This window comes from Musca domestica, unplaced genomic scaffold, assembly GCF_030504385.1.
Source record: "Musca domestica strain aabys unplaced genomic scaffold, Musca_domestica.polishedcontigs.V.1.1 37, whole genome shotgun sequence".
NCBI lineage: Eukaryota > Metazoa > Arthropoda > Insecta > Diptera > Muscidae > Musca > Musca domestica.
Window position 1 is genome coordinate 8,190,001 of NW_026712321.1, and position 17,391 is coordinate 8,207,391.

Consider the following 17,391-nt stretch of genomic DNA (forward strand, 5'->3'; position numbering starts at 1 on the left):
CTTTAAATATCAAATTTGAAACAATTCCGGATAATAATGTCGCTAAAATCATCAAAATACCGAATATCGGGAGGTACCGTTATATGAGAGGTTATATTAAAACGTGGACCTACATGGCCCATTTTCAATACCACAAGTCCTGCAGATATAATACACATTTGAGTATAATTTTATCGACCTACTTCATTTTGTTCGAAAGCTAGAGTGATTTCCACAGACGGACGGACATCGCACTTCTTGCTGATGAAGAATATATATACATTGTGGGGTCTAAAATGAGTATTTCGAAATGTTACAAACGGAATGACAACTTAATAAAAGCTATGATGGAAGGTATAAAAATGAAAAAATAGTAAAAGTGAGAATTGTTAAATTCGTTCCATGGTAGAAGAATATAGGTAGACGCGTCGACACAGCTGTTGGGACAGTAAACTGTCAAACCAATTTTGGAATTGAAAATGTCGAATGAAAAATTATTTAAATTTGTAAAAATTGTTGAAAATCGCGAATTTTAATAGCCTCCGAATGATACAGTATAAGAAAACGTATAAAAATGTACTTATATTTGAAAAAACACTTAATTTTTTTCTGACATATCAATGCTCTCAAGCGTTGATGCATCTCCTCACCTCATTCTTCTGCCATGATTCGTTCTGAAGCTGGGAATATATAAAGCGCATATTTGGCTGGCTTCTTCGGAAATGAACATAGGAGCCTAGGGCCAAAATCGAACTAGGTCAACCTAAAACTCCTTTGTTCATCTACGAAGAAGCCAGCTGATGACTTAAGGGTTTTTGAAGAAGGCGGGCAGTTTACAGTCAATTTTATTTGAAATTCAGTTGCCTTAATTAAATTTCTTTACTGTCTTATATCATTTATTATGGTCTGATTAAGGTCTGGTATGGAGTCGTTCCCTAAGAATTTATGTATTTCCAGCCTGAGAATACAGCTTTGTTTTGAAAGCACAGGAACAAAAAGGAACAAAAAAGTATTTAAAATTTTAAGCCTAGATTATAATTCTCAAAAATCAAACTATAAGCCAATACGAGGTTGGCAATCATACAGCCAAATTTGTCACAAATTTTAAACGTTCTTCATGTTTTGAAACGGTGTTAAAATACAAATTTTACAAATAGTACAAATATTCCAGATTCTGGAACAGAACTTATGATATGCTCTCGTATATAATTGAAGCATTCACTGAGAATGGTTGGTTTTGTTTGTCAGCAGTCAATGAAATTGTTTGACAGCTTTATTTGTGTTGTTTTGCTTGAAAATTGGTTGGTTGAAACATTCAAAAGTTTGTGTGGAATTAGCTTGGAAAGCAATTTAAATTTCGTAATTTATTTAAATCCCACAAAGTTGCAATTACTTTTCACATTATTTCTTTTGAATCATGTACAAATTCCAATTGATATAGGGCCGAAGTAAATTAAACATTGGGGTGTTTGTTTTAAAACAAAAAAATCAACGAATTATGACGTAGTCGTGATAGATGGTGCAAAACTACAAAATTTTCCATTATAGTTGAAGGCGATCAAAAAATTATTATACAAGATTTCTATTAAAGGTGATATTTTTCACCGCCAAATCAAAGGAAGTCTATAGAGTAGCGCATATTATTCATTTATCCGGAATACAGTTTATTTGAACTTTTGCACTCGGGTAACCTACGTGCAAAATTTATTTTTAGCACAGCCCGTAATCAAACTTACCTACAGACGACAACGACGATTGCCGTGCGGTTTTGGGGATAAACAAAAACAATTGCAACAAGGTATGTTAGAAACAAATTTGTTTGTTATGTGACATTGTTTGCTCATACATTTTGTTTGTTTTCCTTTCCTTCTTTATGAGGTCTTAAGTGTCACTTCTTTTGATCATGGAGGCATATGTAAATGTGTGACTTGTTGCTTCATTTCAGTTTCACTACTGCTTGGCTTTACAGCATTTTGGTGTTTGTCAAAATGCTTCCCAGAGGCATTGAATTGGTAAAAATTTTGCATACTAAACAGAATATATTGAACCTTAGAACTGTGTGTCATTTTCGTAAACAATTATGGCCCGGTTACCGGGAGCTCGACTCTCCGAAAGCCATCAAAAATATATACTTCGCACAAAGACTGTATGCGTCGAAAGATAAGGTATGTATAATTAAGATCAAAGATCGATATAACAATAATTATTCATCAATTAACTCCTCATAAGGTTAGTTATTCATAGCAATAGATAAGTTATTAACAACATTAAAGAACAAGAATTCGAACTTGAATGCGCCATCAATGTGAACCCCGAACTTTTGAAGTGGTCGTTCTTATTGTGTATGGAAGAAAAACCATTTACTTTTTGGGCAGTCTTAATATGACTACTAAAGTAGCATCATTACACCTTATGTAGTGTCCAGAAAATACCTATACCAAATCCGTAAATAGGGCTTAAACATTGCTGCATAAATCCCACTTATTACAATTTCGGTGCAATTTTCCGACCAATTTCACATTTATCCTTCTTAAATGCTATCCAATATCTCCGTACTATACTCTCCAAATTATTTCAAATCTATTTAGAAGAATATACAAGTCCCATACTCTTATTTTAGCCGGTTTCAAATTTAGTTTACACAAAGTCCTACCATAATTTAAAATAATTTTATTTTTTCATTTTGCTCTTCAGGTCATTGCATCCCCGCCCGCTACCACACAAACATCAGCAGCTGCAGCATCACCACAAACGACAAAAACCAAAACAACCACAAAGACAGCCACAGAGCCGAAATCTGCGAAAGAAAAATCGGACGAAACGCCAACAAAAGATGGAAAATCGTCTAAAGGATCTGTGGCCGCACAAACCAAAAAATATGAAATTGAAACATCCAAAGGCATACTATCCATTACAACCACCATAGAGGATTCGAAAATAAACGACATTGTATTTGAAAAATCAAAAGTGGCCAAAGATACCACCACATCAAAAGAGACTGTAAAATCTGCTGCATCACCACCTCCAACGGCAGATGAAATTATGAATAAGGCAGCCAAGGGGGCTGCTAATGTGACAGAGGCTAAAATTGATGCAGCAAAATTGGATGCTGCCACCAAAAAAATGTTGGCAACAAAAGCGGCCGAGGCAAGCAGTGGTAAAATACTTAGCATTGACATGACCGCGACATCACAAGCTGCAACTATAGCACCTGCGGCAACGGCGGAATCATCTACTCCTACACCAATACCTGAAGTTAAGCCAAAACCGGTAAGGATTAAACCTTTATGCAAATATCAACTATTTAACAAATTATTTTATTTTTTTAGAAACGGGCTAAAATGGATTACAATCGTTCTTCATTGGAACGTAATTTTATTACCCCAGCTCGTGCCATGAGTGATTTTTTGCTGAAAGCCTCCGATTTGGAAACATTGCCCAAAATCAAACGACGTTCACCATATGAACAGGAGCCACCGATAACTGTGTTTTGGCGCAAAGACGTTGAAGCCAAGGCCATTAATATTTGGGGAACAAAGGAGAATCTCATTAAAGAGTGCCTGAAACGTGAAGTGGAACGTAAAAAACATCAGCAAAGTACAGTACCCAAAGAACCTTATAGACAAAGTGATTATAATCAACTAAATTTGTTTAGATATTTTTACTGTAAAAAGAAGGCTTCGAGACTATAGAAGAGAAATTGGCTCAAGAACGGCAGTGTATGATGATGAGCCTGGACTAAAAGGGAAATCGGGAAAAGTTGTTCTAATTGCCATTGGCATGTATGTCAGAAACATGGTTTTTTGAGTTCACAACTTAATTTCTTGTCTTCTTCTAGCAATGGATTAAACTTTCTTTTCAAGGTTGGTGGCTGGTTGTATTCAGGTTCTCACAGTATGTTTGCCGAAGCCATACATTCATTGGCAGATACGATAAATCAACTGATCTTGGCCTATGGCATACATAAATCTACACAAATGGCCGATTCAGATCATCCTTATGGTTATGCCAATATGAAATATGTTTCTTCGCTTATATCAGGTGTTGGTATATTTTGCGTAGGTACTGGTTTGTCATTCTATCATGGTATAACGGGCTTGATGAATCCCGAACCCATGGAAGACTTCTTTTGGGCATTTTTCATATTGGGTGGTTCGTTAGTTTCGGAGGGTGCCACACTTCTGGTGGCCATGAATGAAGTGCGGCGTTCGGCGAAATTAAAAGGCATATCCTTTAAGGAATATGGTGTGTAAAGAAAACAATTTCTAAGTTTTAAAGGAAATTAATTGTATAAAACTTTGCAGTTCTTACTGGCAAGGATCCCTGTGTAAATGTAGTATTAACAGAAGATGCTGCAGCTGTGGCCAGTGTGGCTGTAGCTGCCGGTTGTATGGGTCTATCTACCATAACCGGTTCACCCATATATGATGCAGTTGGTTCTCTTCTGGTGGGTAGTATATTAGGAGCTGTGGCCTCATTCATCATCTACACCAACGTGGCGGCTTTGGTGGGAAAGTAAGTAACGCTATTTTGAATGTTATTTAAAAAAAATAATCAATTTTACATTACAGATCCATACCTCATGAACACTTGGAACGCATTAATGGCGAACTTGAAAGTGATGTTATGATTAGAGCGATCCATGATGTCAAGGGTATTGATATGGGAAATTCATTGGTAAGATATAAGGCTGAAATGGATTTTGATGGCAGAGAATTGACACGATCTTATTTGGATAAACAAGATCTCAACGAATTGCTAAAGGTATTTTCAGAACATTTATAAAATAAAATAACACTATATGAAATTTTATCCATCTAGGTTGTCAAGTCATTCCAATCAACCGAAGAATTGGAACAATTCTTATTAAATCATGGAGAAAATATTGTCGATTTAATGGGCGGTGAAATCGATCGCATTGAAATGAAGCTTAGGGTATGTCTAAATTTTTCATTATACGTGAATATATCAAAATAACGATTTTACCTTCTCCTTGCAGAAAAAATTCCCTGAAATCCGTCACTGTGATTTGGAGATACTTTAAGCTATTTATAATATTTTGTAAACTCCTACAGAGTTTACAATTTACGGCTCCTTAGCATTATTTATCTATCAATGGCTGTAAGCGTAGAGTTCTTTAAGAGAAAAACAAATTTCTGTCTATACTCCGAGTTTGTGTTCCGAAATCCTTGTGCGGAAAAATTTATATGATTTAAATTATTGATATTTAAACAAAAAGAAATTGTTGCATATACATATTTTTGTTTTCTGCTAAAAGAAGTTACAAATTATTCTAATCGATTTTAAATTAACTTGCAACTCCACAAGTGCAAGTTAATTTTAAAATCTCTAGATTATATATTTATTTTACATTAGATGTGTTTTTTGTATATCTAAAGCTTGAAAAGTTTCATGTTTGTATAAAAAAAGAAAATAATTTAATAAACAAAAAATAAATAAATATAGGATTATATGAAGTTTTAATTATAACATTTTCTTATTTAACCATAAGTGACATTAACAAAAATTGCAGAACTTTTGGCTTCTTGCAGGTTCTGATATCGAAACATCTATTTTTTAATTTCCAGACTTAAAATTCCCTAAGAGTTCGGGTGCAATTTCAAAGATACGTGGGTTTTTATTATTTTCATAAATTTACTTTATTATTTTCCAAAAAATCCTTATTTAGCCTTCTTTTTTCTTGCTCCGCCACCACCTCCCCGACTGGTTTGTGGTAAATCACCCGTTTTTTGCATTCGCCCTACTTGCATGTCCTTCAATTTAGCTTGCAGTTTCTTTTTGGCCTTTTCCAGTTCCTCTTCTTGCTTGACAGTTTTTACCGGTTTGGGATGTAGGAATTGTTTTCTTTCCGTCTTCTTTGCCGCCTCTCCACATCCATGTACTTCGGGCAATCCATGTTTAAAGCAATATCTTTTTTGGCAATGTTCACAATTTTGTCCCATAAGACTTGTCTTTGCTTTGCAACGGGAATAATCACACAAATTGTCTACATCTTTAACAGCTGTTAGGACATCGTCCAATTTCATTTCCACAACTTTGCTGGGTATTTTCTCAAGCAGTTCCAGTGTATTGTTGGTTCCATAATCAGGCTTTTTACCGGGCTTAGCGGGAGGAAATAACGGAGGCTCTGAAGGTGTCTGTGCGTTTGCTGTTGTGTCCGTTGGTGATACTTCATTGGATTTTTGACTATTTTCTTGAAAACACAAAACATTTAATCAGAAAATGTGAAAATATTTATATATAACTATTAAAATTTTGTTTTTATTTACCTGACATTTTCCCAGCAATTTGTTTACTCTATTTAATCGGGATTAAAGTATTGTACACATCAATGAACGCCAATGTAATTTTGTTTTATTTATCGGATAGCCGCTAAAGCATTATTTGTGAACCTTAATTAATGAAATTAAAGTATTTTTCCAGGTTTTCTAATCACACCTACCTACTCCTACGCTACGAAGTTTATTTGCCTACAATTACTAAAACTTTTTGTAAGAAATGGGAACATACTCGTAAATGTGTACGCCACTTAATAATCAAATGACTGACATTAGATTTGAGGTTATACCTTTAATTGTAGCGCAAGGTGTGGGACGAATGGCAAAAGTCTTTCTTTTCTTTGCAATTGATTTTCAGAACGTAAATAATTTATGAAAGATCGAGAAGATTGTGGCTATAAACTGAGGAAATGCTCAACAAATTGTAGTAATTAAATACAATAATTACAATTCGATATTTCTTTTAAATTATAAATATTATAGTAATATTGTATAACGAATCGACATTGAGAATGGAAATACTGTAGGGTATTCCTCAATGTTATGCATATAGCGACAGCTGATTTTTGCAATGTCTTCTAAACAATAAATAAAAGTTTCTTCCATCCATCAGCAGTTCGTTTCATCAACAGTGATAAAAATATGATACTAAAGAGATTAAATTGTTCTCTGTATGTCCTCAGTAAACATACATTAGGATCATTAATACCAAAGCGACACCAAAGCACAGTGCAGTATGTACAAGGACAAGAACCGGAACCAAAAATACGTGAATATTTCTATTACATAGATCATGAGGGAATGGTAATTCGGGGCTAAAAGCTCTATGGCCAAAGAGATTTACTGATCACTGACTCTTTTTCAGCTCTTTTTAGATGATGCCAAAATGAAAAATTTCACCTCCTGTTTTAAGGAGAAAAAGTTTTTAAAATTCTTTTTCGATCGAGTTAAATTTAACGATACAAAACGTTATCGTTCCGAATTTCCTTACCTATCACCATGTGGCAGAGAACGTAATTTTATAAGATGCGATGACACTCCGATTGTTTTCACCCATGTAACAGAGAATTCAGAAGGCTTAGACAAGTTGTTATATAATCATGCTGGTGATGTTCTGCAAATTGATTTCGAGCCACAGAAAATATATATGAATCCCGAAACTGGAAGAGTATACCATCCATATTCCTTGGCAAAAGTTGGTTCTATAGGCTTAATACGTTCGAAACTCTCCATAGAATTGAGTAAATATTTTGAATTCGAAAATGGCGAACAACAGGGTCCGACACATATTTGGTGGAAGGATAAAAAACTTTTATTACAAAATAATTGGTTTTCTAGTACACAACGTTATGGTGTAAACTCTAACAGGGAAATACAATAGCCTAATTGACATTTAAAACATCAGCTTATATAGTCAGATACATTACATTTTGTTAATACATTTGTATAAAATTTGTAAAGTAAAAGAACTTTTGTATATATGCAATTCTTAATTAAATAATTGTGGTGATTAAAAGAAGTTTATACTAGTCCATGCTCAGGGGAACATATTCCCCCTCTTTCACCCATGAAAGACCTTTTGCACTAGAAGACGCTGCACTTGATGTGGTATTTGTCAATATTGGTTCCTTGCCCTCACGTATGCGCTGTTTAACGGGTCCATGAACTTCGTCATTAAATTGTTCAAACGCTATATAATGAGGATCGTCTGTAGGTGGTTCATCATAAAGATGCTCTTTGTTATTGGTAATACATTCCTTAACTTTGGCTATAAACCCGGCTCGATTTTGCATCAATAATTCAGCAGCTTCACTGTTTGGCCATTTGCCGTTTGGGCTATTCGTTGGCGTTCGCAGACATTCCAGAGGATCGATAAAAATTGCTTGTAAATATTTCAAAAGCTGCCAGATGTGATCTTCACCACAAAGCCACACTGGAAAGGCTTGGGTCAGATCTAATGTTCCAGTAAAGGGACATATCAGCGGATGATACATTTCATTTTGGAAAATAACTGTCTGAAAGTAGTACATTTTTTAGTTCGTTGTTATCATAGGTATCTATCTTATCTTACCGGCACAGTTTTATCTTCAGGAAATTTATCCGGAAGTGATATGTTAAAACGAAATATACCCTCCTCATACATGCCTTGTCTAACAAATATTACTCCATACCACACTGCAACAAATGGAATTAATGTTAATTAAAAAAATTAATGCTACTAACGAGAAACATACATAATGAATTAGCAAATGAAGGTATGACATATATGCCGCCCACTTTTTCCGATGCCACCATCTTACTAAAAGGAAAATGTAAAGAAATGTTAAATGTTGAGTATGTAGATGATTTGTAGAATAATTAACTTACTATTCTGCTAAGATTTTGTACTCTTGTTGTATAGTTGCTTGCACATCTTCGGGTACTGTATCCTGTGACATGTCTTTTGGAATTGATACAGTTTGGAATAGCTTAAAATATTGTAATTTTCTTGTTCATTTATGTTTTAATAACTTATCAACTTCTACATGTAAGCAAAAATCATGAGAATAAAAATAAATAAACGAACAGCTGATCTGTCAAAGTGAAACCAACCATTCATGGTGAATGCGCTAACACTGTAAAAGTGCATAGTTGTATTCTAGACCCAGGAAGTTTCTACTAATACTTTTGCACAAAAACCGATTCCGTATTTCAAAATGTTCATGTCTCTGTTAAAAATAATTGAGATTTATTTCACTCTTGTATGCTATTTTTAGAATATTTACACCACAAATTTGGGCATGTATAAGTGGTCATTGGGCATGTACAATCTGTCATGAATAAAAACCACTTGCTAATAACCATGGCAGAAGAATACAAATCAAGGCTTGGGAGCATTGATTTGTCAAAGAAATTTAAATGTTTTTTCAAATATAAGTAGATCTTCATATGTTTTCTTATACTACGTCATTAGGAGGCTATTATAATTCGCGTTTTTCAACAATTTTTACAAATTTAAATACATTTTCATTTAACATTTTCAATTCCATAATTGGTTTGACAGTTCATTGTCCCAACAGCTGTGTCGATGCGTCTACCTATTACTTCTACCATGCTAATAACGTAGTTATTGCAATTCTGTCAGTTACAGATATTTTTAGAAATTTGAAAAAATACGTCCCACCTTTTATTCAAATTATTGTCGTTAATGCATAATTTCTTTTTTTAGAATAGAGCCGTTGAAGTCTATATACAAAATTAAATTAAAAATTTTCTGTTTATTAAATACAATTTGCACAAATTTATTTCATTGTTATGAAATATTAAGAAAAAGTACATGACATGATTTCGTTCAGATTCGATCTTTAATTTGTCCAATCATTTCAAAGCAAGTTTCATGATTGGAATAATCCGAGAAATATTTTTTTGTCGGCTCTAGGCTCGATTATTGATCTTCGGGAATATCAAAAATATTCTGAACGTGAAGCACATTTTTGTTAAAAATTGTTTTCCATATTATCGTATTCGAATTTATACGATTTATAATATCCGGTACAAAATACGGGTTTTCGAAATTTTGGACCAAAATTATCGTTATAATCTACATCGGAATCTAAATTAAAAATGTGTAGCAAAAGTTAAATTTAACAAAGATAACAAACAAGACAAAAAATAGATAATTCAACAATTCAAATTTAACAACAAAAACAAAACAAGAAAACTTTATTTAAAACGAAAAAAACATCAATGTCCACCATAAAAAAACAAACATAGGTACTAGCATGGTACATGGCAAGGTAGATCTAACAGGTAACCGCATCGGCGAATTGCTACAACAAAGCAACTTTTGTGGTCCCCTCAAATGTCAAAATTGGCATCTAAGGCGAAAAACATAGATTCGCCATGACATTTAAAAGTTGCGGCAAATTTGTTTCAACCAATCAGAAACGAGGTGTTTGTTTACATTTTATTTTGTGTCCCTCTCGTCGTAAACGAACGTCGCAATAAAAGTTTTTATTGTAAAACAAATAAGAGTAAAATAAGTATTAATTGTAGTATTGCGATTTTTTTAAACAAAGAAACTTATAATGACTATATTTTACTGGTTTAAACCGAAAGTTTTCCGGAACTGCAAATGACAAGAGTCTAATTCTTGCACTACTTCCCGTGGCGGCTTTGGTGGGAAAGTAAGTAACGCTATTTTGAATGTTATTTAAAAAAAATAATCAATTTTACATTACAGATCCATACCTCATGAACACTTGGAACGCATTAATGGCGAACTTGAAAGTGATGTTATGATTAGAGCGATCCATGATGTCAAGGGTATTGATATGGGAAATTCATTGGTAAGATATAAGGCTGAAATGGATTTTGATGGCAGAGAATTGACACGATCTTATTTGGATAAACAAGATCTCAACGAATTGCTAAAGGTATTTTCAGAACATTTATAAAATAAAATAACACTATATGAAATTTTATCCATCTAGGTTGTCAAGTCATTCCAATCAACCGAAGAATTGGAACAATTCTTATTAAATCATGGAGAAAATATTGTCGATTTAATGGGCGGTGAAATCGATCGCATTGAAATGAAGCTTAGGGTATGTCTAAATTTTTCATTATACGTGAATATATCAAAATAACGATTTTACCTTCTCCTTGCAGAAAAAATTCCCTGAAATCCGTCACTGTGATTTGGAGATACTTTAAGCTATTTATAATATTTTGTAAACTCCTACAGAGTTTACAATTTACGGCTCCTTAGCATTATTTATCTATCAATGGCTGTAAGCGTAGAGTTCTTTAAGAGAAAAACAAATTTCTGTCTATACTCCGAGTTTGTGTTCCGAAATCCTTGTGCGGAAAAATTTATATGATTTAAATTATTGATATTTAAACAAAAAGAAATTGTTGCATATACATATTTTTGTTTTCTGCTAAAAGAAGTTACAAATTATTCTAATCGATTTTAAATTAACTTGCAACTCCACAAGTGCAAGTTAATTTTAAAATCTCTAGATTATATATTTATTTTACATTAGATGTGTTTTTTGTATATCTAAAGCTTGAAAAGTTTCATGTTTGTATAAAAAAAGAAAATAATTTAATAAACAAAAAATAAATAAATATAGGATTATATGAAGTTTTAATTATAACATTTTCTTATTTAACCATAAGTGACATTAACAAAAATTGCAGAACTTTTGGCTTCTTGCAGGTTCTGATATCGAAACATCTATTTTTTAATTTCCAGACTTAAAATTCCCTAAGAGTTCGGGTGCAATTTCAAAGATACGTGGGTTTTTATTATTTTCATAAATTTACTTTATTATTTTCCAAAAAATCCTTATTTAGCCTTCTTTTTTCTTGCTCCGCCACCACCTCCCCGACTGGTTTGTGGTAAATCACCCGTTTTTTGCATTCGCCCTACTTGCATGTCCTTCAATTTAGCTTGCAGTTTCTTTTTGGCCTTTTCCAGTTCCTCTTCTTGCTTGACAGTTTTTACCGGTTTGGGATGTAGGAATTGTTTTCTTTCCGTCTTCTTTGCCGCCTCTCCACATCCATGTACTTCGGGCAATCCATGTTTAAAGCAATATCTTTTTTGGCAATGTTCACAATTTTGTCCCATAAGACTTGTCTTTGCTTTGCAACGGGAATAATCACACAAATTGTCTACATCTTTAACAGCTGTTAGGACATCGTCCAATTTCATTTCCACAACTTTGCTGGGTATTTTCTCAAGCAGTTCCAGTGTATTGTTGGTTCCATAATCAGGCTTTTTACCGGGCTTAGCGGGAGGAAATAACGGAGGCTCTGAAGGTGTCTGTGCGTTTGCTGTTGTGTCCGTTGGTGATACTTCATTGGATTTTTGACTATTTTCTTGAAAACACAAAACATTTAATCAGAAAATGTGAAAATATTTATATATAACTATTAAAATTTTGTTTTTATTTACCTGACATTTTCCCAGCAATTTGTTTACTCTATTTAATCGGGATTAAAGTATTGTACACATCAATGAACGCCAATGTAATTTTGTTTTATTTATCGGATAGCCGCTAAAGCATTATTTGTGAACCTTAATTAATGAAATTAAAGTATTTTTCCAGGTTTTCTAATCACACCTACCTACTCCTACGCTACGAAGTTTATTTGCCTACAATTACTAAAACTTTTTGTAAGAAATGGGAACATACTCGTAAATGTGTACGCCACTTAATAATCAAATGACTGACATTAGATTTGAGGTTATACCTTTAATTGTAGCGCAAGGTGTGGGACGAATGGCAAAAGTCTTTCTTTTCTTTGCAATTGATTTTCAGAACGTAAATAATTTATGAAAGATCGAGAAGATTGTGGCTATAAACTGAGGAAATGCTCAACAAATTGTAGTAATTAAATACAATAATTACAATTCGATATTTCTTTTAAATTATAAATATTATAGTAATATTGTATAACGAATCGACATTGAGAATGGAAATACTGTAGGGTATTCCTCAATGTTATGCATATAGCGACAGCTGATTTTTGCAATGTCTTCTAAACAATAAATAAAAGTTTCTTCCATCCATCAGCAGTTCGTTTCATCAACAGTGATAAAAATATGATACTAAAGAGATTAAATTGTTCTCTGTATGTCCTCAGTAAACATACATTAGGATCATTAATACCAAAGCGACACCAAAGCACAGTGCAGTATGTACAAGGACAAGAACCGGAACCAAAAATACGTGAATATTTCTATTACATAGATCATGAGGGAATGGTAATTCGGGGCTAAAAGCTCTATGGCCAAAGAGATTTACTGATCACTGACTCTTTTTCAGCTCTTTTTAGATGATGCCAAAATGAAAAATTTCACCTCCTGTTTTAAGGAGAAAAAGTTTTTAAAATTCTTTTTCGATCGAGTTAAATTTAACGATACAAAACGTTATCGTTCCGAATTTCCTTACCTATCACCATGTGGCAGAGAACGTAATTTTATAAGATGCGATGACACTCCGATTGTTTTCACCCATGTAACAGAGAATTCAGAAGGCTTAGACAAGTTGTTATATAATCATGCTGGTGATGTTCTGCAAATTGATTTCGAGCCACAGAAAATATATATGAATCCCGAAACTGGAAGAGTATACCATCCATATTCCTTGGCAAAAGTTGGTTCTATAGGCTTAATACGTTCGAAACTCTCCATAGAATTGAGTAAATATTTTGAATTCGAAAATGGCGAACAACAGGGTCCGACACATATTTGGTGGAAGGATAAAAAACTTTTATTACAAAATAATTGGTTTTCTAGTACACAACGTTATGGTGTAAACTCTAACAGGGAAATACAATAGCCTAATTGACATTTAAAACATCAGCTTATATAGTCAGATACATTACATTTTGTTAATACATTTGTATAAAATTTGTAAAGTAAAAGAACTTTTGTATATATATGCAATTCTTAATTAAATAATTGTGGTGATTAAAAGAAGTTTATACTAGTCCATGCTCAGGGGAACATATTCCCCCTCTTTCACCCATGAAAGACCTTTTGCACTAGAAGACGCTGCACTTGATGTGGTATTTGTCAATATTGGTTCCTTGCCCTCACGTATGCGCTGTTTAACGGGTCCATGAACTTCGTCATTAAATTGTTCAAACGCTATATAATGAGGATCGTCTGTAGGTGGTTCATCATAAAGATGCTCTTTGTTATTGGTAATACATTCCTTAACTTTGGCTATAAACCCGGCTCGATTTTGCATCAATAATTCAGCAGCTTCACTGTTTGGCCATTTGCCGTTTGGGCTATTCGTTGGCGTTCGCAGACATTCCAGAGGATCGATAAAAATTGCTTGTAAATATTTCAAAAGCTGCCAGATGTGATCTTCACCACAAAGCCACACTGGAAAGGCTTGGGTCAGATCTAATGTTCCAGTAAAGGGACATATCAGCGGATGATACATTTCATTTTGGAAAATAACTGTCTGAAAGTAGTACATTTTTTAGTTCGTTGTTATCATAGGTATCTATCTTATCTTACCGGCACAGTTTTATCTTCAGGAAATTTATCCGGAAGTGATATGTTAAAACGAAATATACCCTCCTCATACATGCCTTGTCTAACAAATATTACTCCATACCACACTGCAACAAATGGAATTAATGTTAATTAAAAAAATTAATGCTACTAACGAGAAACATACATAATGAATTAGCAAATGAAGGTATGACATATATGCCGCCCACTTTTTCCGATGCCACCATCTTACTAAAAGGAAAATGTAAAGAAATGTTAAATGTTGAGTATGTAGATGATTTGTAGAATAATTAACTTACTATTCTGCTAAGATTTTGTACTCTTGTTGTATAGTTGCTTGCACATCTTCGGGTACTGTATCCTGTGACATGTCTTTTGGAATTGATACAGTTTGGAATAGCTTAAAATATTGTAATTTTCTTGTTCATTTATGTTTTAATAACTTATCAACTTCTACATGTAAGCAAAAATCATGAGAATAAAAATAAATAAACGAACAGCTGATCTGTCAAAGTGAAACCAACCATTCATGGTGAATGCGCTAACACTGTAAAAGTGCATAGTTGTATTCTAGACCCAGGAAGTTTCTACTAATACTTTTGCACAAAAACCGATTCCGTATTTCAAAATGTTCATGTCTCTGTTAAAAATAATTGAGATTTATTTCACTCTTGTATGCTATTTTTAGAATATTTACACCACAAATTTGGGCATGTATAAGTGGTCATTGGGCATGTACAATCTGTCATGAATAAAAACCACTTGCTAATAACCATGGCAGAAGAATACAAATCAAGGCTTGGGAGCATTGATTTGTCAAAGAAATTTAAATGTTTTTTCAAATATAAGTAGATCTTCATATGTTTTCTTATACTACGTCATTAGGAGGCTATTATAATTCGCGTTTTTCAACAATTTTTACAAATTTAAATACATTTTCATTTAACATTTTCAATTCCATAATTGGTTTGACAGTTCATTGTCCCAACAGCTGTGTCGATGCGTCTACCTATTACTTCTACCATGCTAATAACGTAGTTATTGCAATTCTGTCAGTTACAGATATTTTTAGAAATTTGAAAAAATACGTCCCACCTTTTATTCAAATTATTGTCGTTAATGCATAATTTCTTTTTTTAGAATAGAGCCGTTGAAGTCTATATACAAAATTAAATTAAAAATTTTCTGTTTATTAAATACAATTTGCACAAATTTATTTCATTGTTATGAAATATTAAGAAAAAGTACATGACATGATTTCGTTCAGATTCGATCTTTAATTTGTCCAATCATTTCAAAGCAAGTTTCATGATTGGAATAATCCGAGAAATATTTTTTTGTCGGCTCTAGGCTCGATTATTGATCTTCGGGAATATCAAAAATATTCTGAACGTGAAGCACATTTTTGTTAAAAATTGTTTTCCATATTATCGTATTCGAATTTATACGATTTATAATATCCGGTACAAAATACGGGTTTTCGAAATTTTGGACCAAAATTATCGTTATAATCTACATCGGAATCTAAATTAAAAATGTGTAGCAAAAGTTAAATTTAACAAAGATAACAAACAAGACAAAAAATAGATAATTCAACAATTCAAATTTAACAACAAAAACAAAACAAGAAAACTTTATTTAAAACGAAAAAAACATCAATGTCCACCATAAAAAAACAAACATAGGTACTAGCATGGTACATGGCAAGGTAGATCTAACAGGTAACCGCATCGGCGAATTGCTACAACAAAGCAACTTTTGTGGTCCCCTCAAATGTCAAAATTGGCATCTAAGGCGAAAAACATAGATTCGCCATGACATTTAAAAGTTGCGGCAAATTTGTTTCAACCAATCAGAAACGAGGTGTTTGTTTACATTTTATTTTGTGTCCCTCTCGTCGTAAACGAACGTCGCAATAAAAGTTTTTATTGTAAAACAAATAAGAGTAAAATAAGTATTAATTGTAGTATTGCGATTTTTTTAAACAAAGAAACTTATAATGACTATATTTTACTGGTTTAAACCGAAAGTTTTCCGGAACTGCAAATGACAAGAGTCTAATTCTTGCACTACTTCCCGTGATGTGCTTTGGGAATCTTAGATGTTGAGGCTAACTTAATTCTTAAAGCTGCACTCCATTCTAACCTCCTTCCTTCATGTTCTTTTAATTTTTTACTGGTTTCACTCTTAACTTACTCTTAAATTATTTGAAATATTATAAAAAGGTACTTTTAGGGAAGACAACATAAACAAATTTGTTTTTGCATTCATTTAGGGCGAATTCTTCATTACAACAATTCGTTTTGACATTTAATGGTGCCGTCAGCTGGGCTGATGCGATTACCTAGTACATCTACCTTGGTACATGGGTACTAGTAGAATTAGAAATGTGTAGTAGAATTCATTCAATGAACAAATTAAATTAATAGAGAATACAAGTAAAAACCATGGCAAAATTAATTCGAAAAAAAAGTATTTATAAATAAAAAGATGTTACAATAAAATTTGAAATATATAATTTAAAAAAAATGCAAATATATGACTTATGGTAGAAGAAAACAGGTAGTTGCGTCGACACAACTGCTGGTACAATGCACTGTCAAACCAATTTTGGAGTTGACATTTTTGAATGAAAAAATATTCAAATTTTTAAAAATAGTAGAAAAATGTATTTCATAACAACCTACGATTTGCGTCGTGTAGAAAAACATATAAAAATTAACTTATTAAAAAAACATAATTTTTTGTGACATATATAAGTGTTGACAAGCTTGTAAGCATGGTACAATAAAAAGGTAAGGTAGAGCTATCAGCTGATTACAATTTTTTCCTAAGTGTGCCCGACTTCTGCCAATTTTGTGTAAGTATTTGTTTTGAAAAATGAAAACAAAATATTTCCAAAACCATGATTGGAAGACACGTACATTGCGGCTCGCGTATTAAAGCTATTAACCAGCCGTGAAATTGAAAGATTGAAGAGTTTGGATCATATTTTTGAGAGAAAATCCAGGCATTTCATTCATTTTTCGCGCTATTTAACTCATTTCAAAAATGAAGAAAAATATGAAAAAAAAATGAAAACAACTTGTTGTA

At 33.0% G+C, this 17,391-nt stretch overlaps 8 protein-coding genes across 11 annotated transcripts; 4 read left to right on the top strand and 4 right to left on the bottom strand.

The window, feature by feature from the left end:
- Positions 1–1,260: 1,260 nt before the first annotated feature.
- Positions 1,261–5,463, top strand: LOC101888270 (proton-coupled zinc antiporter SLC30A9, mitochondrial). 2 transcript variants are annotated; one of them, XM_059126133.1, is made up of 10 exons: positions 1,261–1,777; positions 1,858–2,144; positions 2,674–3,249; positions 3,309–3,576; positions 3,635–3,761; positions 3,818–4,224; positions 4,284–4,494; positions 4,551–4,743; positions 4,801–4,914; positions 4,979–5,463. In XM_059126133.1, the coding sequence occupies exons 2-10, from the start codon at positions 1,899–1,901 to the stop codon at positions 5,021–5,023; spliced, it is 2,187 nt and encodes a 728-aa protein (XP_058982116.1). In that variant the 5' UTR covers positions 1,261–1,777; positions 1,858–1,898; the 3' UTR covers positions 5,024–5,463. The 2 variants fall into 2 exon arrangements, with proteins under 2 accessions (XP_058982116.1, XP_005188576.1); XM_005188519.4 differs by having other exon boundaries at positions 1,925–2,144.
- Positions 5,435–6,461, bottom strand: LOC101889655 (DNA-binding protein SMUBP-2). 2 transcript variants are annotated; one of them, XM_020038562.2, is made up of 3 exons: positions 6,443–6,461; positions 6,270–6,372; positions 5,435–6,193 (listed from the first exon to the last, which is right to left on the bottom strand). In XM_020038562.2, exons 2-3 carry the CDS (start codon positions 6,274–6,276, stop codon positions 5,661–5,663), a joined length of 540 nt encoding a protein of 179 aa, XP_019894121.1. In that variant the 5' UTR covers positions 6,277–6,372; positions 6,443–6,461; the 3' UTR covers positions 5,435–5,660. The 2 variants fall into 2 exon arrangements, with proteins under 2 accessions (XP_019894121.1, XP_005188585.1); XM_005188528.4 differs by lacking the exon at positions 6,443–6,461 and having other exon boundaries at positions 6,270–6,431.
- A 350-nt stretch (positions 6,462–6,811) lies between these two features.
- Positions 6,812–7,759, top strand: LOC131804010 (UPF0598 protein CG30010-like). The gene is made up of 2 exons (XM_059126135.1): positions 6,812–7,082; positions 7,144–7,759. The coding sequence occupies exons 1-2, from the start codon at positions 6,921–6,923 to the stop codon at positions 7,657–7,659; spliced, it is 678 nt and encodes a 225-aa protein (XP_058982118.1). The 5' UTR covers positions 6,812–6,920; the 3' UTR covers positions 7,660–7,759.
- Positions 7,756–8,833, bottom strand: LOC131804009 (protein crossbronx-like). The gene is made up of 4 exons (XM_059126134.1): positions 8,646–8,833; positions 8,513–8,577; positions 8,350–8,453; positions 7,756–8,293 (listed from the first exon to the last, which is right to left on the bottom strand). The coding sequence occupies exons 1-4, from the start codon at positions 8,714–8,716 to the stop codon at positions 7,805–7,807; spliced, it is 729 nt and encodes a 242-aa protein (XP_058982117.1). The 5' UTR covers positions 8,717–8,833; the 3' UTR covers positions 7,756–7,804.
- Positions 8,834–10,035: 1,202 nt separating this feature from the next.
- Positions 10,036–11,413, top strand: LOC131804018 (proton-coupled zinc antiporter SLC30A9, mitochondrial-like). The gene is made up of 4 exons (XM_059126172.1): positions 10,036–10,444; positions 10,501–10,693; positions 10,751–10,864; positions 10,929–11,413. Exons 2-4 carry the CDS (start codon positions 10,556–10,558, stop codon positions 10,971–10,973), a joined length of 297 nt encoding a protein of 98 aa, XP_058982155.1. The 5' UTR covers positions 10,036–10,444; positions 10,501–10,555; the 3' UTR covers positions 10,974–11,413.
- LOC131804017 (DNA-binding protein SMUBP-2-like) lies at positions 11,385–12,411 on the bottom strand. 2 transcript variants are annotated; one of them, XM_059126171.1, is made up of 3 exons: positions 12,393–12,411; positions 12,220–12,322; positions 11,385–12,143 (listed from the first exon to the last, which is right to left on the bottom strand). In XM_059126171.1, exons 2-3 carry the CDS (start codon positions 12,224–12,226, stop codon positions 11,611–11,613), a joined length of 540 nt encoding a protein of 179 aa, XP_058982154.1. In that variant the 5' UTR covers positions 12,227–12,322; positions 12,393–12,411; the 3' UTR covers positions 11,385–11,610. The 2 variants fall into 2 exon arrangements, with proteins under 2 accessions (XP_058982154.1, XP_058982153.1); XM_059126170.1 differs by lacking the exon at positions 12,393–12,411 and having other exon boundaries at positions 12,220–12,383.
- Positions 12,412–12,761: 350 nt separating this feature from the next.
- Positions 12,762–13,709, top strand: LOC101887920 (UPF0598 protein CG30010). The gene is made up of 2 exons (XM_005188517.4): positions 12,762–13,032; positions 13,094–13,709. Exons 1-2 carry the CDS (start codon positions 12,871–12,873, stop codon positions 13,607–13,609), a joined length of 678 nt encoding a protein of 225 aa, XP_005188574.1. The 5' UTR covers positions 12,762–12,870; the 3' UTR covers positions 13,610–13,709.
- LOC101888092 (protein crossbronx) lies at positions 13,518–14,787 on the bottom strand. The gene is made up of 4 exons (XM_005188518.4): positions 14,598–14,787; positions 14,465–14,529; positions 14,302–14,405; positions 13,518–14,245 (listed from the first exon to the last, which is right to left on the bottom strand). Exons 1-4 carry the CDS (start codon positions 14,666–14,668, stop codon positions 13,757–13,759), a joined length of 729 nt encoding a protein of 242 aa, XP_005188575.1. The 5' UTR covers positions 14,669–14,787; the 3' UTR covers positions 13,518–13,756.
- Between the last annotated feature and the right edge of the window lie 2,604 nt (positions 14,788–17,391).